This window comes from Carcharhinus amblyrhynchos, chromosome 2, assembly GCF_965287045.1.
Source record: "Carcharhinus amblyrhynchos chromosome 2, sCarAmb.v2.hapA, whole genome shotgun sequence".
Lineage (NCBI taxonomy): Eukaryota > Metazoa > Chordata > Chondrichthyes > Carcharhiniformes > Carcharhinidae > Carcharhinus > Carcharhinus amblyrhynchos.
The window spans coordinates 7,036,703-7,061,462 of record NC_137325.1 but is presented as its reverse complement, the minus strand read 5'-3'; the positions used below and the strand labels follow the sequence as shown (position 1 = coordinate 7,061,462).

The 24,760-nt window shown below is 45.2% G+C and overlaps 1 protein-coding gene across 1 annotated transcript in view; it reads right to left on the bottom strand.

The window, feature by feature from the left end:
- The window catches only part of nek11 (NIMA-related kinase 11), a 227,565-nt gene that overhangs the window by 115,386 nt on the left and 87,419 nt on the right, over window positions 1–24,760 (bottom strand). The window contains exons 7-9 of the mRNA XM_080215135.1: window positions 12,943–13,092; window positions 12,761–12,839; window positions 10,063–10,148 (exon numbers count right to left, since the gene is read on the bottom strand). Of these exons, the coding sequence (XP_080071261.1) occupies window positions 10,063–10,148; window positions 12,761–12,839; window positions 12,943–13,092 (315 nt within the window). The remainder of the gene's footprint in view (window positions 1–10,062; window positions 10,149–12,760; window positions 12,840–12,942; window positions 13,093–24,760) is intronic.

Sequence of the window (24,760 nt, the reverse complement as noted above, 5' to 3'; positions counted from 1 at the left end):
GCTAACATCGAAAGAAAGAAACAGTTGCATTTAGATAGCGACTTTCATTGCTTAGGCTGTCCCATATGTCTTTACAAACAATGAAGTACACGTTGAAATGTGATCACGTTGTGGTACACAGCCAATTTGTGCACAGCAAGCTCCCACAAACAGCAATGTGATTGTGTCCCGGATAGCCTGCTGTTAGTGATGCTGATTTAAGGTCAGGGTTCCAGGAATAATTCCCCTGCTCCTCTTCAGAATAGTGTGATGTGTTCCTGTACATCCACCGGAAGTCGCAGATAGTGCCTTGGTTTTCAGAAAAAAAGTACCCCCCACCCAACTGATACGTTCTTTAGACACTAGGGGACAATTTAGCATGGACAATCCACCTAACCGGCACATCTTTGGACTGGGAGGAAACAGGAGCATCTGGAGGAAACCCACACAGATGCAGGGAGAACTTGCAAACTTCACATAGATAGTGACGGAAGGCTGGAATTGAACCCAGGTCCCTGGCGCTGAGAGGCAGCAGTGCTAAGCACTGTGACACGGTGCCAGAGTGGAAAATGTGGGCATTCTAGTAGAAATGTTTTAGTAGCTCACACGGCTCCTCCAGCCTCAGTAAGATCTTGGCTCATCTTTGATCTCAAATCCACTTTCCCGCCCAGTCCCCATCTCCCTCATCTCTCCTAACATTCAAACAAATCAGTTTCAACATTTCATCAACAGCTGGCAGCTTCGACAGTTCCACTCAATACCACACTCGGGTGTCAGCCTGGACTTTGTGTTCAACTCACTGGAGTGGGGTTTAAACCCACAGCCTCATAACTTTGAGCTGAGAGTGTGCCCCAGTAGACACCCCAGGATCAAGTAACTTCTTGAGCCAAATCGCCCTGCTTTTCAAAGGATGAGGCATTAAAAAACTACAGGAACAGACAAGCAAAATCTTGATTTACAATCAGAATATATAACCAAGAGTCAGTGTTGGCAAAATAATGGACCAGGTATCCTGAGATAAGAGTGACTATTGGATGTTTGAAAGGCAGCAATCCTAAGCAAGCAGTATTTCAGTCACAGAAACCTTCCAGTGCAGGAGGAGGCCATTTGGCCCATTGAGTCTGCACCGACCACAATCCCACCCAGGTCCCATCCCCATAACCCCACGCATTTACCCTAACTAGCCCCCAGGGACAATTCAGCATGGTCAATCCACCTACGCTGCATATCACTGGACAGTGGGAGGAAATTGGAACAGACATGGGAAAAGTGCAAACTCCACACAGACAGTGACCCAAGGCCGGGAATGGAACGTGGGTCCCTGGCACTGTGAGACAGCAGTGCTAACCACTGTACCACCGTGCCACCTTGTACTGCCTCATAGTTTAATCATGTTCTCCATTTCGCTATTAAACACCTTGAACGCTCGTTATTATCAGTATCTGTACGCACTTTTAGAGGATTTACAAAAAAAAATCATTTCCGTAGGAAGAAAACTAAAAAGAGTTCAGAACAACTGTTGTACTGAAGTATCAATTGCCTTGTACAAAGTTATTTTTTCATATGTTTTATGCCTGTCAGACATGTACAAGCTTCTACTTCTTTTTGATACTAGTGTTAGTTTTAAGTTAGGAAACACAGTCCCAGATGAGATACGAACTCTCAGTTCTGCAAATGTAAAGTAAAATGAAGTTTAATGTGATCTTCAATTAAGAAGTAAAGGACGTGCACTCTGATCTGATCTGACGAGGCCAGCAGTTCCTTCCCAGTCTCTCTTATTGGCGAACCACCCGCCAAAAGAGTATTTGTTGCATGTGGTAGTAATGAGGTTGTTATGTTTCAACTGGTGTTGCTGACAGTAGATATGCTAATTGCACAATTCTCTCACCCACACGGCCAATTAAAAATACATCACCTGCAAACAATCTTTTGCTTCTACATTCCCTGCAGAGGTTTTGTGAGCAAGGCTATCGCTGTGTGCTCTATGTCCGATTTTACACCGGTTTTTGAAGAATTGGAGTTCTATGGAAGCTGCCCTTTGTTGGGAAATCCACACATCCGAAAAACTTGCTGGTTAGGTGTATTGGCCATGCTAAATTCTCCTTCAGTGTACCCGAACAGGCGCCAGAGTGTGGAGACTGGGGGACTTTCACAGTAACTTCATTGCAGCGTTAATGTAAGCCTACTTGTAACATAAATAAATGAACTTTTAAACTTCCAACAAATGAAGGATGGTAGACAAAGAACCAGCTGAAAATACAATTTCAATCACAAACTCCAATGGTTCTGCCGTCTTAGCAAAAGACCTACCCAGGCAAAGTTAGACGAATTAAAGCCACTTTTAATTCTGAGGGAACTATATATTGACTTTCCCCAGGAGCCTCCCATGGGACACCATACATCATCTGACCTATCTATCTTTGCCCCATCCTCACACATCCATTGCGGTTCACCTGTAGCCGCTGTGTGATTTTAATCGTGCACCTACACCCCCTCTTTCTGTAGCCTTCGCTTTGCTCTCTCAGAGAGATCTTCAAAGCACCTCAGCACTGAGCAATTGGCCAGAATACCAACATCCTCTTTCTCAATGTCACTTTTTAAGAGTTCTTTTTCCTATTACAATTTCAACCACCTCTTTGTTTGTTTAACAGTCGGGTATATGGAATGTTTAGCGCATGCACAACGTAGCATCCACATTTCCTAGGCCACTATCTTCTTCAACTGATCTTTATTTATGCTCCAGGTTTCTGACACATTCAGCAAAGTGGATAGAATGTGGAATCTTATGGGTTTTTTCACTCATCGCGAGCCTGAGTTTTCTTGTTAACACGTCTTTCAGCTTCACACAAATCACTTTTGGCTCTATCTATCCATCTTCTAATTTCAGCATTGCATCGACCATCTTCTGTGCCACACAGATAAATGTATTTGCTCTTTCCAGTGTGACATTTGGTCAAGCAGCACTTTCCCCTTGATAGAGGTTGAAAAGTCATCTCAATGATCTCCAATGTATTTAGTAATTAAAGGTCACCTATTCAAGGAAGGTGAAGGAGGACAGCTCGGGAATTATAGACCACTTCACCTATCACTACGATCTATCATCATGGATAGAGTGACCAAACGCCTTGAAACCTTGCAGCTGGTCAGAGAGAGCCAGCATGGATTTGCAAAGGGTAGGTCACGTCTGACAAATCTAATTGAATTTTTGGAAGCGGTGGTCAGAGGGATATCTATGAATGTTATTCAGTAATATTCTCCATGTTAGCTAAAGCTGAAACTCAGGGGATTGAAGGCAAATGATTGACCTGGTTAGAAAACTGACAGGATTTTCCTCACCTGACAATCAATGTGGGCAGATCACACTGAGGCTTGCTGAGAACCCATTTTGCATTTCATGCCTGCTCATTAGAACCCAATAGATCAGAATCATACACCAACCCCACCACCCCCGAGTCTGCACCGAACACAATCCCACCGAGGCCCTATCTCTGTAACTCCTCATATTTACCCTGCTAATCCCCCTGACACTAAGGGGCAATTTAGCATGGCCAATCCACCTGGCCTGCACAGCTTTGGCATGTTGGAGGAAACCGGAGCACCTGGAGGAAATCCACGCAGACATGGGGAGAACGTGCAAGCTCTGCGTAGACGGTGACCCGAGGCCAGAATTGAACCCGGATCCTTGGTGCTGTGAGGCAGCAATGCCAACCTCTGTGCCCCCGTGCCATATGTCAAGCATTAAAAGTTCCCAGCTATTGTTTTGATGACTCTGTTAGAATTGATGTAGAGGTTTGCAGCATTCTAGTGTCCAATGTGATGTGGGAAAAACGCTTTCACCCAGCAAGTGGTTGGGGTCTGGAATGCTGTGCCTGGAAGTGTGGTAGAGGCAGAGTGAGGCATACAGAAGGGCATTTGAATGATATTTGAGTAGAAAACAGGGGTACGGGAAAAAGGCAGAAGAATGGCACTAAGCAATGATGCTTGTTTGGAGAGCTGGCACAGACACAAAGGGCCAACTGGCCTCCTCCTACACCGTAATAATTCTGTGATTTATTGAGGTGTACAAAATTATGAAAGGTTTAAATACATGGGAAAACCACCACTTGCAAGTTCCCCTCCAAACCACTCACTATCCTGACTTGGAAAGACATCGCCGTTCCTTTGCAGTCACGGGGTCAAAATCCTGGCATTCCCTCCCTAACGGCATTGTCGGTCAACCCACAGCACGTGGACTGCAGTGATTCACCACCACCTTCTCAAGGGCAACTAGGGATGGGCAATAAATGCTGGCCCAGTCAGCGACACCCATGTCTTTATTTATTTTATTTATTAGTGTCACAAATAAGCGTGCATTCTCACTGCAATGAAGTTACTGTGAAAATCCCGTAGTCGCCATACTCTAGCGCCTGTTCAGGTACACGGAGGGAGAATTTAGCACGGCCATTGCGCCTACCCGGCACATCTTTGGACTGTGGGAGGAAACCAGAGCACCCGGAAGAAATCCACGCAGACACGGGGAGAATGTGCAAACTCCACACAGACAGTGATCCAAGCCGGGAATCGAACCCAGGCACTGTGAGGCAGCAGTGCTAACCACCCATGCCACTGTGCACCCATGAATGAATGAAAAAAATAAAGAAAAGCTGTTCTCATGACCTGATGGGACACATATTTAAGGTTTTGGGCACGAGTTGCAGGGGGGAATGCAAGGCAGAACATTTTTTACATGGCGAGTGGTAATGACCTGGACCACACTGCCCATGAGGGTGGTAGTCATGATGTGGAGGCGCTGGAGTGGGCACAGCAAGAAGTCTCACCTGATGGTGTGAGACTTCTACTTGAGGGTGGTGGAAGCAGAGATGTTGAATAATTTCAAAAGGAAAATAGACGGGCATTTGAGGGGAGACAAAGTTACAGGGCTGCAGACAGTTGGACAGGTTGGATTACCCTGCAGGGAGCCAGCGTGCAGTCGATGGGTCAAACAGCCTATTCCTGCGCCATCAGGACTCTATAAACATAACTTCATTAGGGCCTCGTGTGTGCATGGGAGAAATAAATCAAAGAATTTCACCCATAAACCGTGGGAAGTGTAAAAACAAAATAAATCGCAGAGTGATAATAGTGAAATAATTGGAGCAAAAAAGCAGGAACAAACACAAATTAATTTATGCTTGGGTAATCTCAGTTCATCAACGTATATGTTTTTGGAATATGACTTCAAACCATTTGTAGTCAAGTGTGTGATTTATGTGGTAATTATTTATGCAAATTCAATTCAGCAGCTTGTGATTATAATATGCATTCCCTCCAATTAACATGTTGTCAATTCTGCTTCTAATTGCCAAGACATTTTACACCCACAGTTGCTTTTACCTCCTTCAGGATTGTTAATTTTTACATAAATCATATTCGAAGTTATAATTATTAGTACTCCCTAAATGTCGACACATCTTGTTCTGATTACAATTGTTTTAAATTATTTTATGATGGTTTATGTTTCGAGAGTGGGGGGTATCACTTTTTGCGATATGAATTTCCCTGTTCATTTAACAGGACAATGCTAGAATGAAGCTGACAGATAGATTATTTGAGAATTCCAGCTCTTCAACTTGTAGAAGTAATTTGCTTCTTGGCCTTTTGGCTAAGATCAAACGTCCAATCAACCCCAAGATCGGACGCAATGCCTTTTCATAGAATCATAGAACCCTACAGTGCAGAAAGAGGCCCTTCAGCCCATCGAGTCTGCACCGAACACAATCCCAGCCAGGCCCTACCCCCATATCTCTACATATTATACCCACTAATCTAGACATCCCTGGATACTAAGGGGCAATTTCTTAGCATGGCCAAATCAACCTAACCCGCACATCTTTGGACTGTGGGAGGAAACCGGAGCACCCGGAGGAAACCCACGTATATAGGAGGAGAATGTGCAAACTCCACACAGGCAGTGACCCGAGCTGGGAATCGAACCCAGGACCCTGGAGCTGTGAAGCAGCAGTGCTAACCATTGTGCTACCGTGCCGCCCCAGCATGGTGGCACAGTGGTTGGCACTGCTGCCTCACAACATCAGGGACCCGGGTTCAATTCTGGCCTTGGGTCACTGCCTGTGCGCAGCCTGCACATTGTCCCCATGTCTGTGTGGGTTTCCTCCATGTGTTCCGGTTTCCTCCCACACTCCAAAGATGTGCAGGTTCGGTGGAAAAGCCACGCTAAATAACCCCTTAGTGTCCCAAGATGAGTGTTGGGGGATTAGCAGGGTAAATGTTTGGGGTTACGGAGATAGTATGGGGGTTTGGTTAAGGTACTTTGTCAGAGAGTCAGTGTAGTCTTGATGTGTCAAATGGCCTCCTTCTGTACTCTGGGGATTCTATGTAAGAGTTCAGAAACGCACACATCTTGTCTGCTTCTCCATGATTTCGATTCAATTTGAGTTGGTTTGTTGGAACAAGCCAGGAGATGGATTAATGGCTTGTCCCATCTACCCCGAACATTGGGTCTGCAACATTACGGATGTAGTAAAAAAAAATAACCTTTTAGAAGTATACCTGGAAATGCTGAATGTGTTTGTGAAGCTTGATAATAATTGGTTAACATAATTGCTTACTTGGGAATCACTCTGTAGCTGCTGTGACAAAACCGTGCTGTCAAGAATTGTACTTATTATAGAGTCACAGAGGTTTACAGCATGGAAACAGACCCAACTTGTCCATGCCACACCTTTTTTTAACCCCCAAGCTAATCCCAATTGCCCACATTTGGCCCATATCCCTCTATATCCATCTTACCCATGTAACTGTTTTTTAAAAGACAAAATTGTACCCGTCTCTACTACTACCTCTGGCAGCTTGTTCCAGGCTCTCACCACCCTCTGTGTGAAAAAATTGTCTCTCTGGACCCTTTTGTATCTCTTCCCTCTCATCTTAAACTTATGCATAATCTCAGAGTAAGGGGGAGGGGGTCACCCATTTCAAATAGAGATAAGGAGGAATTTCCATTCTCAGAGGGTATCTGTGGAATGCTTTACCGCAGAGGGCTGTAGAGGCTGGGTCGTTAACGTCTGTTCAAGGCTGAGATAGACAGATTTTTAATCAGGAAGGGAATCCAGGATTATGGGGATAGGCAGGAAGTGGAGTCGAGGATGCCGAATGACTCCATAAGATGAGAGAGATATGGGCCAAACACGGGCAATTGGGACTAATTGAGAGGGCGGCATGGACCGGTTGGGCCGAAGGGCCTGATTCCGTGCTGTATTGCTCTATGACCCTGTAACTCTATTATCGTATCACATCAATCATGATCTCATTGAATGGTGCAGCAGACATGATGGGCTGAATGGCCTACTTCCACTCCTATGTCTTATGGTGTTAGCTTTCAAACATGACATTTTATAAAGTGCCTGTTAGGCACCTTGGGACATTCCATTAGGTTAAAGGTGGTAAATAAATATAAGTTGCTTCCAACTCCCCTATCAAACCCTTTCGTGATTTTAAAAGTCTTTGTTAATTCATCACTTTATTTTCTAGTTTAACATTTGCTGATTAATTAGCTGTAGTATCAACTTTAACCTTTCTAACTCTCATTGCATCTCTAGGTGGACCATCACGTGAGGTCAGGCACTAAATTTTTGGCAGGCTAGTTGGTTATGTTGGCATCGACCTGGATCTTATCATGGTTAGCAAACCTTTTTTTGCGTCCTGCTCTTCTAGCTTAAGCTTGTATGGAACTTGTTAATATGAAACATAAGGTATTTATATTGGTTCATGGAACGTGGGTGTCGCTGGCTGGGCCAACATTTATTGCCCATTCCTAACTGCCCCATGAGAAGATGGTGGTGAGGAGTAGGCACACCCACGGTGCTAATAGGAGGGAGGAAATGACAGTTTTGTTTTGACAGCGAGGGCACAGTGGCACAGTGGTTCACACTGCTGCCTCACAGCGCCAGGGGCACATGCATTGAGTCTGATTGTGTAGAAAAAGCGACAAAAAAAAATCCTTTGCAATTTACATCCCGAAGTCAGAGAAGTGCAGAGGTTCAAAAGATAAAGTGGAAACTCTCAATAATGAATATAAAAGGGAGCATTGAATTAATTCGAGCCTTCCAAATACTTCAATAAAAGAATTAGCTGGCAGCTCTCTGAGGCAGGATATCTTCCTGACTGAAGGGAGGGATGTCCCATCGCCACTCAAATACCGCTTGGTGGTACAGTGGATGGCTGCAGGGCAGCCTGTATTTGCAGCGATAGCTTTACCACAGATTCCTCTGTTGGCGGGGAGGGAAACCCCATCATCCTATAAATCGCGAGCCTGCAGGGGCCTAATCGCCTGTGACTGATGTATGCACACTCCCCTAAGAGCGGAATCCCTCACTGAAACAGGAGCTGTCAGCACATCTCCCCGCGGGGCAGCTGACATCTCGCTGCCACCCTACATCGCACTTGGGCCCAGAAACCCCCTCCCCTCTGTGTGACAACACCAGATGTATCGGGAAGTGGGGGGTGGGGGGCATAGATCACTGTTCTTCCTTTTAATTATTTCCCCTTTTACCCCATATCAAAGCAAATGCCCAGAACTTTCACAGTCAGGGACAGAGGCTGTTGCTATATTTAAATATAGAATCAAAGAGTCCCTACAGTGCAGAAAGAGGCCATTCGGCCCACTGTGCCTGCATGGACAACAGTCCCAAGCAAGCCCCATCCCTGTAACCCCCATGTAATAACCCTACTAATTCCCCCGACATTAAGGGGTGATTACGAAGGGTCCTATCGGGGACTGGAAGTGATTTTCAGGGGTGCCATGGAGACAGGAAGTGGATTTCCTACTCCTTCCTGCTTCAAGTTAGTATTTTTTTTAAAAGAAGAACATGCCATTTTGGTGGTGGCCTTCAGTGGATCTGGAAAAGGGTCACTGGTTAGTCCAGATGTAGCCTTGGTTAACTAACGGTCATGAGCAGCGTGAAAAAGGCAGTGGGCAAAAAGGAAAGATCAAGTGGAGGAAAAGAAGGTCTGTCGAAAGGGGAGAAAAGGATCAGTTGGCCTCGGGCCAACATTATTCACCTGTGCCAGCTGTGGGAGAAATGCCACTCACCAATCAGCAGCTGCAAAACAACAGTCCAGATGTGACATCGACCCTGGGCGGAGTCCATCAGCTCCCTAAACTGACAGGAAGTCCCGCCCACTAGTGGTAGTGGGGTGGCACAGTGACACAGTGGCCAGCACTGTTGTGTCACAGTGCCAGGGACCCGGGTTCAAGTCCGTGCTTGGGTCACTGTCAGTGTGGAGTTTGTATGTTCTTCCCGTGTCTGTGTGGGAGAACATGCAAACTCCACACAGACAACTTAGGATTGTTCAGTCAGTGCTGCCCAATCGCAGAATCACATTGAAGAACAGACATGGGGTGGCATAGTGGTTGGCACTGCTGCCTCAAAGCATCAGGGACCTGGGTTAGATTCCTAGCTTGGGTCAGTGTCTGTGTGGAGTCTGCACATTCTCCCTGTGCCTGCGTGGGTTTTCTCCGGGTGCTCTGGTTTCCTCCCGCACTCCAAAGATGCGAGGGTTGGGTGCATTGGCCATGGCAGGTGATGGAATTTAAACTCAATTTTTGAAAAAAAAATCTAAATTAAAGAGATGACCATTGTTGATTATTATAAAAACCCATCAGGTTCACTAATGTCCTTTAGGGGGAAGGAAATCTGCTGTCCTTACCTGGTCTGGCCTAGATGTACCTCCAGAATCACAGCAATGTGGCTAACATTTAAATGCCCTCTGAAATGGCCAAACAAGCCACTCAATTCAAGGGCAATTTAGGATGGACAATAACTGCTGGCCCCACCAGTGAGATCCACATGCCATGAATCAATTTTAAAAAAGAGTGTCCTTCCACAGGTCCAACCACAAGCAGCAAGAGCTTAAGGTTCGGCAGATTTAGCATTTAATTAAAAACAGCAAAGAGGAATGCATGGAACGCAACGTGAGCCAGTCAGTACCTGGAGATACAGATGATTGGCCCTTATGGTACGTAGCCCAGTATGTGTACAATAATCAAGAGTAATTACAAGATCGAATCAGCTGGGTCTTACTTACAAAGCATTCCTGATTTGAAGAGCTTCTTTTTGAGATGTGACTGTCCTGTCCTTCATGGTAACATTTGAAAACTTGCATTTGATGTTCTGCAATTTATATTCAAGGGAAAAAAAAACACAGGGATAAAAGATGTCAGCAGCATTGCTTTGTACCTTCACACAGTGACATAGAAAGTGCGTCTGAAACCGACAGAACACTGAAAATGGAAAATTATGCGAGTATTTTTGTGTAAATAACTGAAAGCTTTGAAGCGCAGTTGTCCCTGTTAGATTGTCTGAAAAAGAACTATTGACAAGAAGGTGCAATTATCAAAGTAATGAGGTATTCAGTGTGGAAGCTCTGCTCTTTATTGTATTGTGTGCATCGTGCCAATCCTGGTGACACTGAGCGCTCTATCTCACATACAATGCAGGGAAATACAGGATCCCTTCTATTCAAACGGCAGGTTCTGACTGCTCATCTACCCTGTCACTACATCCCGAGTACTGATTACCCTCCATCACTGTCTGACAATGAAGGCTCCTGTCAGGGGGGGGACTGTCAAACCCGAATGCATTTCAAAGACCTGGTTTGAAGCTACTGATGAAACCACTTTGGTTAGATTCTTGTGGCTTACCAACCCCTTTATCTGTCAGTAAGTGAAAGAACGTCGCATAAAGCTCTCCAGCCTGAGCGCTACCTCAGTATAGAAAAGGCCCAGAGCTGTTTTTCATCACTTATTTCTGCCGCTGTTAATTACACTGCTCTGTATAATGAGCAGAGGGAACAGCAGAATTTGCCAAAAGCTGTTTTTTTTTTAAATGCCTTCCACATTCTGCTTTGGCACAGAGAGACAAAGAGATAACAATTCAGCAAAAAAGAACGCCAGGTGTAAGGAATTTACTTTAGGGCAGCTAGTGGTAAGCACTGCTGCCTCATCACGCCAGGGACCCGGGTTCGATTCCTGCTGTGGGTCACTGCCTGTGCGGAATTTACATCACCCCATGTCTGCGTGGGTCTCCTCCGGGTGCTCCGGTTTCCTCCCACAGTCCGAAAGGCATGCTGGTCAGGGTGCATTGGCCATGCTAAATTCTCCAGAGTGTGGTGACTAGGGGATTTGCACAGTAATTTCATTGCAGTGTTAAATGTAAGACTACTTGTGACACAAAATAAATAAACTTTACAAAACTTTCCCAGAATTGGGGAAGGGAAAACAGTTTTGCAAGACCAGGCTTTGGCTGAGTTTTAGCCAAAAACCACTTCAGGGAACAAATGCTGTGTTAAGCAAGCGCGATGGGGCAGAAACCACAGAGGAGCACAGAGTGGAAAGCTGGTCAAAGTCTTGTGATGTCAGGGTTAAAATTGAGAAACTTAAAATGCAAAAATTTTAAAATAATGCAATTGAACATTACAATATAGTTTATCATTCTGAAAGTCAGTATTTTTATTCTTTTGCAGGTTGTGGGACTGACTGGCTAGGCCAGCGTTTATTGCCCTTCCCTAAATACCCCTGAGAAGATGGTGGTGAGCTGTCTTCATGTGGTGTAGGTACACCCAGTGCTGTTAAGGAGCGAGTTCTAGGATTTTGAGCCAGCGACAGTGAAGGAGCAGCGATATATTTCCAATAATGGATGGCATGTAGGATTGAGGGGACCCTGTAGCTGGTGGGGTCCCCGGATCTCTGCAGTCCTTGTCCTTCTAAATAGTAGAGGTCACGGGTCTGGAAGATGCTGTCGAAGGAGCCTTGGTGAGTTGCTGCAGTGCATCTATTAGATGGCACACACTGCAGCTACTGTGCTCCAGTGGTTGTCTGAGTGACTGCGTAAGGAAGCAGATGGGGTACCAGTTCAGTGGGCCACTTTGACCTGGATGGTCCTGAGTGCTGTTGGAGCTGCTCTCAACCAGGCAAACAGAGAGTATTCCATCGCACTCCAGCATTGTAGATGGTGGAACAGGCTTTGGGGATTCAGAAGGTGGCTTACTCACCACAGAATTCCCAGCTGCTCACCAGCACTTCTGGTTATTTTATGTATATGACTGGTCCAGTTCATTTTCTGCAAAAATACAGGTGTCACATAGGACATATGGCTCAGGAACAGACCATACGGCAAAACCAGGCCTCGCCAGGGTTTACATTCATCTCAGACCTCAACCAGTCTTTCCTGATCTAACTCGATCGTCAGAATTGGGTGGTACGGTGGCAGAGTGGTTCACACTGCGGCCTCACAGCGCCAGGGAACTGTGTTCAATTCCCGATTTGGGTCAGTGTCTGCGCAGATTCTGCACTGTTTCCCCTGCAGGAATTTGACCGCCCAAGGCCAGCAGAGAATGCCGTACACAAGCCTGGAATACCAGCACTTGTGTCTGCGTGGGTTTCCTCCGGGTGCTCAGGTTTCCTCCCACAGTCCGAAAGACACGCTGGTTAGGCTTAGCTGTGCGAAATCCTCCCTCGATACACCCGGACGGGCGCCAGAGCGTGGCAACTAGGGGAATTTCGCAGTAACTTCATTGCAGTGTTAACATAAGCCTACTCGTGACGCTAAATGAATAAACTTAGGGAAAATCTTAAGAACCGTATTCCCTTCTCCTTCACGGGTTAGTCTGGCTTTCCCCTAAATACAACTGAATTATTCGATTCAGTTGCTCCCTGTGGTATGATTATCTGAAAGCTGGAAGGATAAGCAGCACAAAGGACTTGAGCCGCTGTTTACACATTTACCTGGAGCTGCTGATCAATATATGGAAGCTTGAGAATTTCCGCAGCTGACGGGCGATGTGACGGATCCTTCCGCAACATGCTGTGAGGCAGAAAGTGCAACAGGTTGGAGAGCGAGCTGATGGAAACGTACAGCGGCGGAGACAAGCTGACAGGACTTTATTTTCAGTCGAGAGCGCACAAACCTTGTCATGACGGCGTTCAGCTCGCTGGAATACCTGTCCGGCAATGACGGAGTCTCACCGTCCACTATCTTCAACACGACCGACATAAAGTTATGACCCGTGAATGCATGGTCCAAGCAGCACATTTCGTATAAAATGCACGCCAAAGACCTGGGAGAGATGAGAGAATACCGTATAATGGACTGATACACCTAAACTGTGCTGCAAAAAGAGAATCACTAAAGTCCAAAATTGAATAAATGCCTACTTGCATTGGGACTAAGGATAATGGATTTTAAACTAAATTCGGGAATTTTCTCAATAGACAGTAATCCCCACTCCAGTCCTATTCTGTTTATTCAGTCACACAACGAGGGCATTTATTGCCCATCCTTAATTGCCCTTCAACTGAGTGGCTTACAAGGCTGTGGATCTGGAGCCACCTATAGCGCAGGGCAGGTGAGGGGGGCGCAGTGGTTAGCACTGCTGCCTCATAGCATAGGGTGGGAGAAGAGAGCCTTGATAGGATACTCGGGCAGAGAGTCAGTGCAGATTCAATGGGCTGAACGGCCTCTTCTGCACTGTCAGGATTCTATGATTCTACTGAGCTCGTGCATAGGGAGTTATGTCATAATTGTGTCCTATCTGGAGAGCATCTCCAAGAAGATCGCGGATATTGACACAGACCTCAGGTTTCTGCAATAAAAAACACATTCCAATCTGTAATTATCTTGCAACTGTGTCTTTGTCTATGTATGCCGTGTTTGTGAATCTACCTCTCCACTCACCTGATGAAGGAGCGGTGCTCCGAAAGCTCGTGATTCCAAATAAACCTGTTGGGCTTTAACCTGGTGTTGTGAGACTTCTTACCATAATTATGTCACTCACAGGGAGAGTTGCATGGGAACAGTCTAAAATAGGAGCTGGAGCTATGTCTTGGTGATCTATAACCTCGTAACTAGTTATGTTGATAAAAGTATTTTGTAGCCAACATAAAAAAAAGGAGCAGGTGTAGGCCATTCGGTTCCTCTAACTACTCCACCCACTCTACACAATTATGGCCAATCCCCTATCTCAACCCCATAGTCCAGTGCTCTCCCCATACCGTCTAATACCTTTACCTCTAGACAGATCCCTTAATTACAGTAAGACACCCAACATCTCCTGAGACAACTCGATACTAACAGTTTTTCTACATTACAAAAGTGGCTATACGTCAAAAAGTATTTCATTGACGATAAAGCACATTTGATTTGATTTGATTTGACTTATTATGGTCACATGTATTAGCACACAGTGAAAAGTTTTGTTTCTTGCGCACTATACAAAGCATACAATTCAAAGAGAAGGAGAGGGTGCAGAATGTAGTGTTAGTCACAGCTAGGGCGTAGGGAAAGATCAACTTAATGTGAGGTAGGTCCATTTAAAAGTCTGCTGGTCGCAGGGAAGAAGCTGTTCTTGAGTCGGTTGGTATGTGATCTCAGACTTTTGTATCTTTTTCCTGGTGGAAGAAGGTGGAAGAGAGCGTGTCCGGGATGCGTGAGGTCCTTGATTATGAGATATCTAGTGGTTGTGAAAGTACTGTCTTTATTTTTTTAATGATGTTTCTTCAGAAGTATAATGTCCTGAAAATGCATAACAACTTCACCAAACATCTGGAATTAGAAAGAGAAACTTGGTACCATGTGCAGTGACTGAGGCAAATAGTATCGATGCAATTAACAGGAGTGCAAACAGAAAGGGCTAGGAAGGCTCAGCCGATCTGGCAGCAACCAGGGAGAGAAGCAGAGTTAACTACCAGAATGTTCTGGCCATTCACGTCCCACTGTTCACTGCAAGCAAAGACTGAGAACTTGGAGAGAATAGACCAAATCTCCGTTCAACGCAGCGGGACTGGAGAATACCAGTTGGCAACATTCCAGTCAATGTTTCAGCTCTAGGACACCCTATTTCAAACTCACTTCTGAAGACAGGTCGCCAACCTGAAATGTTAACTCTGTTTCTCTCCAGATGCCACAAGACTTGTTGAGTATTTCATAAGAACATAAGAACATAAGAAATAGGAGCAGGAGTAGGCCATCCAGCACTTCGAGCCTGCCCCACCATTCAATAAGATCATGGCTGATCTGTCGCTGCTCAGTTCCACATTCCCGCCCTCTCCCCATAACCCTTAATCCCCTCGCTTATCAAAAACCCATCAACCTGCGTCTTAAAAATATTTAGCGAGGCAGCCTCCACCACCTCAACGGGCAGAGAATTCCAGAGATTCACCACCCTTTGAGAGAAGAGGTTCCTCCTCAACTCCGTTCTAAACCACCCCCCCCCTTTATCTTGAGGCTGTGCCCCCTAGTCCTACTGTCCTTTCTGAGTGGGAAGAGCCTCTCCACCTCTATCCTATCCATCCCATTCATCATCTTATACGTCTCAATGAGATCTCCCCTCATTCTTCTAAACTCTAACGAGTACAAGCCTAGTTTATTCAGCATCTCCTCATAGCTCAACCCCCTCAACTCCGGCATCAGCCTAGTAAACCTCCTCTGCACTCCCTCCAAGGCCAAAATATCCTTGCGTAAGTACAGCGACCAAAACTGCACACAGTACTCCAGCTGGGGCCTCACCAATGCCCTATACAGCTGCAGCAAGACCTCCCTACTTTTATATTCAATCCCCCTCGTGATGAAGGCCAGCATCCCATTCGCCTTCCTGACCACCTGCTGCACCTGCAGGCTGGGTTTTTGTGACTCATGCACAAGGACTCCGAGGTCCCTCTGCACCATCGCCTGCTGCAGTTTTTCGCCCCGTAAGTAATAGTCCTTCCTACCATTATTCCTACCAAAGTGGACCACCTCACACTTGCCAACATTAAATTCCATTTGCCAGTTCCTGGCCCATTCGCCCAGCCTATCTAGATCCTTCTGCAGACTCTCCACACCCTCCGCGCAATTTGCTGTTCCACCAATCTTGGTGTCATCAGCAAATTTCGACACCATACACTCGGTTCCCTCCTCCAGATCATCTATATAAATGGTAAATAGCTGAGGCCCCAGCACCGACCCCTGAGGCACTCCACTAGTCACCAACCGCCAATCCGAATAGCACCCATTAACCCCCACTCTCTGCCTCCTATTTGACAACCAATCCTCTATCCACGCTAACACCCTACCCCCAACTCCATGCCCCCTTACCTTCTGCAATAACCTCTTGTGAGGTACCTTGTCAAACGCCTTCTGAAAATCAAGAAAGACCACATCCACCGGCCCTCCTCTATCCACCGCCCTAGACACATCCTCATAGAGCTCCAATAAATTTGTCAGACACGACTTCCCCTTAACAAAACCGTGCTGCGTCTGCTCTATCAAGCAATTCCCCTCAAGATGCCTCACTATTTCCTCCTTCATGACGGATTCTAACATTTTACCCACAACAGACGTTAAACTAACCGGCCTATAATTCCCTGCCTTTTGCCTGGCACCCTTCTTAAACAACAGCGTAACATTAGCCGCTTTCCAATCTTCTGGCACTTCCCCGGAATCCAGCGACGTCTGGAAAATAACCACCAAGGCATCCACTATCACCTCCGCCATTTCTTTCAGGACCCTCGGATGCATTCCATCCGGTCCTGGGGACTTGTCCACAATCAGTCCCTCCAGTCTGTCGAGCACCGCCTCTCTAGTAACAATAATATCATCGAGACCCTCCAGTCCTACCACCTTTCCATTGCTAACACCCGGCAAATTATTCACGTCTTCCTCCGTGAAGACCGAAACAAAAAAGTTATTCAAGACCTCAGCCATTTCCCCATCCCCTACCACTAAGTCCCCCCTTTTCCAATGCTGTCTGCTTTCACTCCGGATTTCCAGCGTTCGAACTTCTCTGCTTTTGTATTTTAAGTTCACACTTTGTTATATGTTAACATCCCCAACAGGAAGTGCAACGGAGATGAAGGATTGGAATGGCCAAAGATGCGTCTCAAAGAAGGAAAAAAAAAATTCGAATCAGCTCAAAATTAGCCAAGACAAAAAAGCTGTGAATCTTGAAAGGTGGCATCGCACCAACTTTGACATACAAAAGAGTGTTGGGCAGTCAGCAAAGGAATGCAGAGAAGAATGGAGGCTGCAGAGTTCTGGTTTTTGAGCTGAATAATGAAGATTTCTCAGACAAGTTCCAATACCAGTGATGAGATGCCAGTAAAATCTGAGAGCAAAAGAATTCTGTGATCCTGATCGGGAAAAGAAAATTAGAATTTCTTGGGTATGGGAAAGATCGATGGTAAAACACATTGAGGTAGACAAAGTACAGTCGCAAACTGGATGAATGCACCACCAACGAAGGTGATCCAAGGCTCCAGAGCAAGATTAACATGGAAGCCCATGGTTGCCAATGCACTCTTAGAGCCAAGTATCCAAAGGGAAAGAGATTTTAATTTATTTATATAGGAATCGCACCAGAACACCAAGTTTAAGTTGATTGATTAGTGTCACAAGTAGGCTTACATTAACACTGCAATGAAGTTACTGTAAAAATCCCCCAGTGTCCACACTCTGGCGCCTGTTCGGGTGCCCAGTGGGAAAATTTAGCATTGCCAATGCACCTAACCAACACATCTTGTGGGAGGAAACCAGAGCACCCGGAGGAAACCCATGCAGACACAGGGAGAAGGTGCAGAGTCCGCACAGACAGTGACCCAAGCCAGGAATCGAACCCGGGTCCCTGGTGCTGTGAGGCAGAAGTGCTAACCACTGTGCCACCGTGATGCAGGATAAAAGCATACGGAGGAAAATAACAGAAGGATATATCGAAGGGGGCTGGATGAAGAAGGGATGGAAAGGGTTTATGTGGAGCACAAGCCCCAGTTGGGCAGAATGGCCTGTTTCTGTGCTGCAAATACCAAGTAATGTATGAATAGAACTTCTGTAAAGACAAGGGAAAAATGCAATTCCTGTACTACAAAAGGTGAGGCAGAATTAAATTAGAATCAGCCCACTATGTACTAATGGACAGCTTTGTGATCAGATGATGTACAATTTTCACTAACACTGCATTCTATTTCCCAAAGGTATTTTTTATTAGCAGCAAGTGAGAAACCAGATTAGATTTTTCTGGAAGGAAACTTTGCCAACAACACAGAGAGCAGATACCTTGCAAAATATGATTCATCCAAGGCCATCTAGAAATCTGGCAAAGGCTGCTCGCTCACTTTTATAAAAATCTGACAAGCCCTAAACAGACCTGAAAGCTCCCAAAATCCCCAAGTGGCCATCTTGTCACAAATCCTCATCTAGTTTGCAATTTTAACACCTGAATGTGCAACGTAATGGACTCCAAACACACACCGACCGCACCTGAGTGACTGGCCATGTTACAGCAGCAGCGACACTAACTGCATCCTTTGCAGTTGTCCAGGGTCTGGGTCAAACCCTGCGGGAGTGCGAGACTGCCCAGCCCAGGACCAGAGTCAGAATTGGCTCCAGAACAAGAAGCAGAACCACAGTCAGAAACAAAACTGTTCCCAGAGACAGAACCATAACCAGAAATCGAACCAGCCTCAGCCCAGACTCTCCCCTACCCCCACCTCCACACCATCTCCACCCCCACATCCAGACCATCTCCATCTCCAACCCCAACCCCAGACCTTCCCCACCCCCACATCCAGACCATCTCCGCCCCCAACCCCACACCCTCCCCACCGCCAGCCTCAGGTTAGATTAAGGGGGTTGGCCATGCTAAATTTCCCCACGTCTGCGTGGGTTTCCGCCAGCTGCTCTGGTTTCCTCCCACCGTCCAAGGATGTGCGTGTTAGGTTGATTGGCCTTGCTGAATTGACCCTTGTATCAGGGGGATTGGCAAGGTAAATGTGTGGGGTTACAGAAATACAGCCTGGGTAGGATTGTGGTCAGTACAGACTTGATGGGCTGAGTGGCCTCCTTCTGCACTGAAGGGATTCTATGATTGGGTAACAATGGTGTGATTGGCCATGTGAAAGGTCACAGAGAGGTTAAGGAGGAAAAGTAAGTGAGATTACAGTCAGCCAGAACATAGTAGGTCTCTCCAATTACTGTGATAGAAATGAGGAGATTGAAATATGGAGCTGTGGGACTGATTTGGGAGGTGACAGCACACACAAGGACTCAACAAAGAAAAGGGAGGATGGATATTGAGTGGTAGTTTGCAAAGGTATCAAAACCAAATCTCCAAAGTTACACAATTCTTGGAAATGATTATTTCCTCATTTGAAGATATTAAGAGTCACATTCCTGCTCATGACCTCCCCGATCCTTTAACAAGCAAATGAAAGAAAAATGTCGCCCACAAGAAATGATTCATGGCCAAATCATTTATGTTGGAAACTTCTGCTGATCTCCAGCTCGATTTTAATCCCAATTTAGACAAATTTATAATGGGACTCTAGTTATTATAATGTCAAAATAATAATTTTGACACAATACAGCGGATGCTGGAATCTGAAACAAAAACAGAAAATGCTGGAAAATCTCAGCAGGTCTGACAGCCTCTGTGGAGAGAGAATAGAGCCAATGTGTCGAGTCTAGATGACCCTTCGTCAGATCACCGAAGGGTCATCCAGACTCGAGGCTGTCAGACCAGCTGAGATTTTCCAGCGTTTACTGTTTTGGGTATTAGTGTGTCAGTTGTGGCTCTGTGGTGAGCATTCTTGTCTCCGAGTCAGAAAGTTGTGAGTTCAAGTTTTGCCCCGAGACTCGAGCACAAAGATCTCAGCTGATATTCCAGTGCAGTGTTGAGGGAATGCTGCATGGTCCAGTGAAATGTTAAACCAGGTCTGCTCTCTGAGTTGGACCTTACATATGCCATGGCACTTGTTCACACAAGAGTCCTGGCCAGTATTTACTCCTCAATCAGCATTGTAAAAGTAGATTATCTGGTAATCATCGCACAGCTGTTAGTGAGAGCTTTCAGTGCACAAATGGGCTCTGTATTTCGTACATTACAGGAGAAATAAACTAAATATTTGAGGCCAAAACTTTGCGTGATTTTGAGAAGAAATAGCTCTTGAGGCTAAAGGGATCAAAGGAAATGGGGCGGGGGGGGGCGAAGGCAGGATCAGGATATTGGATTAGATGATCAGCTACAATCAAAATGAATGGCAGAGCAGGCTCAAAGGGCCAAATGGCCTACTCCTGCCTCTACTTTCCACGTTTCTTAACTTTGAAAGCGCCTCATTAGCTGTGAAGTGATCTGAGGTGACCAGTGAGAGGTGTTATATACACTTGTTTTTCTTCTTGATGTACCAGGTGTGACCACTTCCATGAGGCAATACTTCCAGCTAATCCGTTCAGTTTACCGTCCAATATCGCGGAGATGAGAAAAAAAAGTGCTGGTTGGATATTGGAAAATTAACAAAAAGCTGAATTCAATTCAAATATATTTCTGTAAAAAAAACGCTACCCACACATAAACACATCCAATGTCTTAAACATATCCAATGTTTTGTATCTAAGTCTGGGTAGCAAACAGTAAATGTATTCAAAAGTAAGTAAAACAGAAGAGGAGAGATTCGACTGAATTTCTCTGACTCAGGAAGAAATATCAGCATAAAGTGATTAAAGATCAACCAGAGATACTGGAATCTTTTAGCAATTTGATTTGAAGGAAATCATTTAAACACATTCACGCACGCCACAAAATCAAAATTCACTCAGTTTGCTGCCTTCACTTTTGTTTCCAGCTGCTTATGATGTGGCAGTAACAGCGAAAACTACCTGATTTTTAGGCTGAACACAATTCCTTAGAATCATAGAATCCTACAGTGCAGATTGGGGCCATTTGGCCCATCGCGTCTGCATTGACCACAATCCTACCCAGGCCCTATCCCCATAGCCCCATGCATTTATCTTAGCTAGTCCCCCTGATGCTAAGGGGCAATTGAGCATGGCCAATCCATCTAACCCGCACATCTTTTGGACTGTGGGAGGAAACTGGAGAACCCAGAGGAAACCCATGCAGACACGAGGAGAACATGCAAACCTCACACAGACAGTGATCCAAGCTGGGAATTGAACCCAGATCCCTGGCACTGTGAGGCAGCAGTGCTAACCACTGTGTCACCGTGCCATCCCAACTTCCTGATTTGAGTGAGCCAAGCTGGAGCATGACTCTGCCATTTGCACTGGGTATTAGGAGCAGAAGTAGGCCATTCAGCCCCTCACATCTGCTCCACTGTTTGATAGGATGATCTGACGGTGGCCTTAACTCCACTTTTCTATCTGCTCCCCCAATAATTCTTGAATCTGTCGATCAAATACCCTGAGATTTCCGAAGATTAATGACTCTCTGAGAAAAGAAATTCCTTTGCATCTCTATGTTACATGAGAGCCCTTATTCTGAAACTGCCCTCTCAGTAATTACCCTGTCAAGCTCTTCAGAAGCGCAGAAGCTTCAACATGATCACCTCGCGTTTCTTCCAAACCCCACACTCTGCTCAACCTTTCTCCATTACAAAGCCCCTTCATCCACGAATCATCCCAGTGAACCTTCTCTGAACTGTATCCAATGCAAGTATGGCAATTAAAAGTCTGCACAGTGGTCCAGGGTGATCTCACTAATGCCCTGTGCAATTGTAGCAAAACCATCCTCAGTTTCCTACTTCATCCTGCTTGCAATAAAGACCAACATCCTGCTTATCTTTCTCATTATTTGCCATGCCTGTGTGCTGACATTTTGTGATTCATGCGCAAGGGCACTCGATCCCTCTGGTGGCACAGTGGTTAGCACTGCTGTCTCGCAGTGCCAGGGATCGGGTTTGATCCCAGCTCGGGTCACTGTCTGCATGTTCTCCCTGTTGGGGTTTTCTCTGAGTGCTCCAATTTCCTCCCACAGTCTGAAAGCCATGCTGGTTAGGTGCATTGGCCATGCTAAATTCTCCCTCAGGCGCCAGAGTGTGACAACTAGAGGATTTTCACAGTAACTTCATTGCAGTGTTAATGCAAGGTTACATGTGACACTAATGAATAAACTTAAACTCAAACTCTAGCACAGAATTCTGCAGTCTCTCTCCACTTAAATAATATTCTGCTTTTCTATGCTTCCTGTCAAAGTGGACAACTTCATATTTTCTCCACAATATACTTCTATCTGCCAATTACTGTCCCATTCACTAGTCAGTCTATATTCCTTTGTGAAGTCTTTGTATCCTCCTCACAACACAGCGGGGGGAACCAGGATCCCTTGGCTCGTTGATTCATTAAAGCATGAAGTAAGGATTGACAGGTACACACTCTTATGAATGACAGCAATAACTGCCGTACAGAGTTTTATAGCAAATTGAGCAATATTTGTAAAATGAGAGATTTCAATATTTCTGGGGAACTATCATTACAACAGTTACATGTGCTATTCCATTATATAAATTGCATTCAAATGTGTAAGTGCATTAATATGAATCCTGAGGGCATTCTATTAATTTGTTATTACAGTTTCCGAGGATTTCCTCCCTCATTAAAAAAAACAGAGTGGCACGGTGGGTTAGCCCTGCTGCCTCACAGCGCCAGGGACCCGGATTTGATTCCAGCCTCGGGTCACTGTCTGTGTGGAGTCTGCACGTTCTCTGTGTGTCTGCGTGGGTTTCCCCCAGGTACTCTGGATTCCTCCCACATTCCAAAGATGTGCAGGTTAGGTGGATTGGCCATGCTAAATTTCCCCTTTAATGTCCAAAGATGTGCAGGTTAGGTGGATTGGCCATGCTAAATTTCCCCTTTAGTGTCCAAAGATGTGCAGGTTAAGTGGATTGGCCATGTAAATCCAAGCATTGCCAGCCCTTTAAATGTGTTCAAACCAAGTTCAATACAAGTTTAGTAAAATCTCTGTGATTTTGATTTCACAGTTACACAACATGTTCCCTCATCCATCACCGAAATATATTTGAAATCATCTTATTGCAGGAGCCAATTCCTTTTATTCTTTAATTTTTCTACAATTTCTGTATCAGACCAATGTCGATTGTACTGTCCACAGTTCATGGCTTCTTTATTCCTCTCGCTCAGTGGCAGATTATTATCCTTCCAATGGTTCCAGGTGCTGTCAATCCTTTAAAATTTATATTGAAATGTGCCTAAATGAAGGTAGGGGCAGAGCATGGGAAAGGGTTGGTTTATATGCGTAACCCTTTGTAATTATTAATTTAAATGCATTAATAATATTAAATTGGCAAACAATTTAAGCTTCAAATAGTGAGGCTTTGTCCCATTAAATGGATTTACAACAAGCTTTGGATTCATCATACAGAGAGGTAGATAGTTACATGGGTAAGCTGGGTATAGAGGGATATGGGTCAAATACGGGCAACTGGGGCTAACTTAGTGGTTAAAAATAAAAGGCAGCATGGACAAGTTGGGCCGAAGGGCCCGCTTCCATCTCTTTATCTGTACATCTGTTTAAAACCAGTGTCTCTGAGGAGGACCATGAGAGGGTGTACTAACGTCACCGTGTATGCAATGTGAGGTAATGCAGGCAGGGGTTAGGCGTAGCGGAGAGCAATCATTGATTTTCTACCTTTGCACAAATGAGTTCAGGGGTAGAGGGTGATACATATTTTGAGGTTACCAACAGGGGTGGAATGGCCTATTCCTGCTCTTTGTTTGTACGTTCACATTGGCAGCCATTTTGTGTGGGCAGGAGGCATCATGTTCTTACACAATGCCTCCCATTCAATTCCACCAAATAAACCAGCTTCCCCCAATCATATTGTGGCTGGAGTCCCTCTGGATAAAAATCAACTACAAAGGTTGTGAACGAAACCCAGTCCATCACTCAAACCAGCCTCCCATCCATTGACTCTGTCTACACTTCCCGCTGCCTTGGAAAAACAGCCAGCATAATTAATGACCCCACGCACCCCAGACATTCAGTCTTCCACCTTCTCCATCAAGTAAAAGATACAAAAGTCTGAGGTCACGTACCAACCGACTCAAGAACAGCTTCTTCCCTGCTGCCGTCAGGGAATGGACCTACCTCGCATTGAGCTGATCTTTCTCTACTCCCTAGCTATGGCTGTAACACTACATTCTGTACACGCTCCTTCTCTATGAACAGTACTGTTTGCCTGTATAGCGCGCAAGAAACAATACTCTTCACTGTATACTAATACACGTGACAATAATAAATCAAATCAAAATCAAAAATCCTGCTTGTGACTGTATCACAACATTCTGCACCCTCCCCTTTCCTTCTCCCCTATGTATTCCAAGAGAAGGGTGGATCTGGATGAATTAAAGAAGTTGGTTAATAAATGGCAAATTGTTTTCAATCTAGATAAAGGAAAATAATAAATATTGAAACAGATAATAAGGAGGCGCACAGGGGGCTATACCAAATGGCTTTAGGAAATGGGTGCAGGAGCACATTTCAGTTAACGCATTTGATAGTCGATGGAGCACTTACTCCCAGGGAAAAAAAAGGTACAAAAGTCTGAGGACACGTACCAACCGACTCAAGAACAGCTTCTTCCCTGCTGTCATCAGACTTTTGAATTGAGTTATCTCACACTAAGTTGACCTTTCCCTACTTCCTAGCTATGACTGTAACACTACATTCTGCACTCTCTCCCTTCCTTCTCTGTGAACGGTATGCTTTGTCTATATAGCGCACAAGAAACAATACTTCTCACTGTATACTGATACATGTGACAATAATAAATCAAATCAAACCAAACTAAATTAAATGAAATCAGTCTTTGAATGGGTTAACAAAATAAACAAACCTTTCACGGACAAACAAATCCGAGGGAAATGCTTAGCTGAACGAAAGTAGATCAAAAGAACTGCAGGCATGACTTTGTCATATCCTGCCAGCCTCGGAAATAATTTCA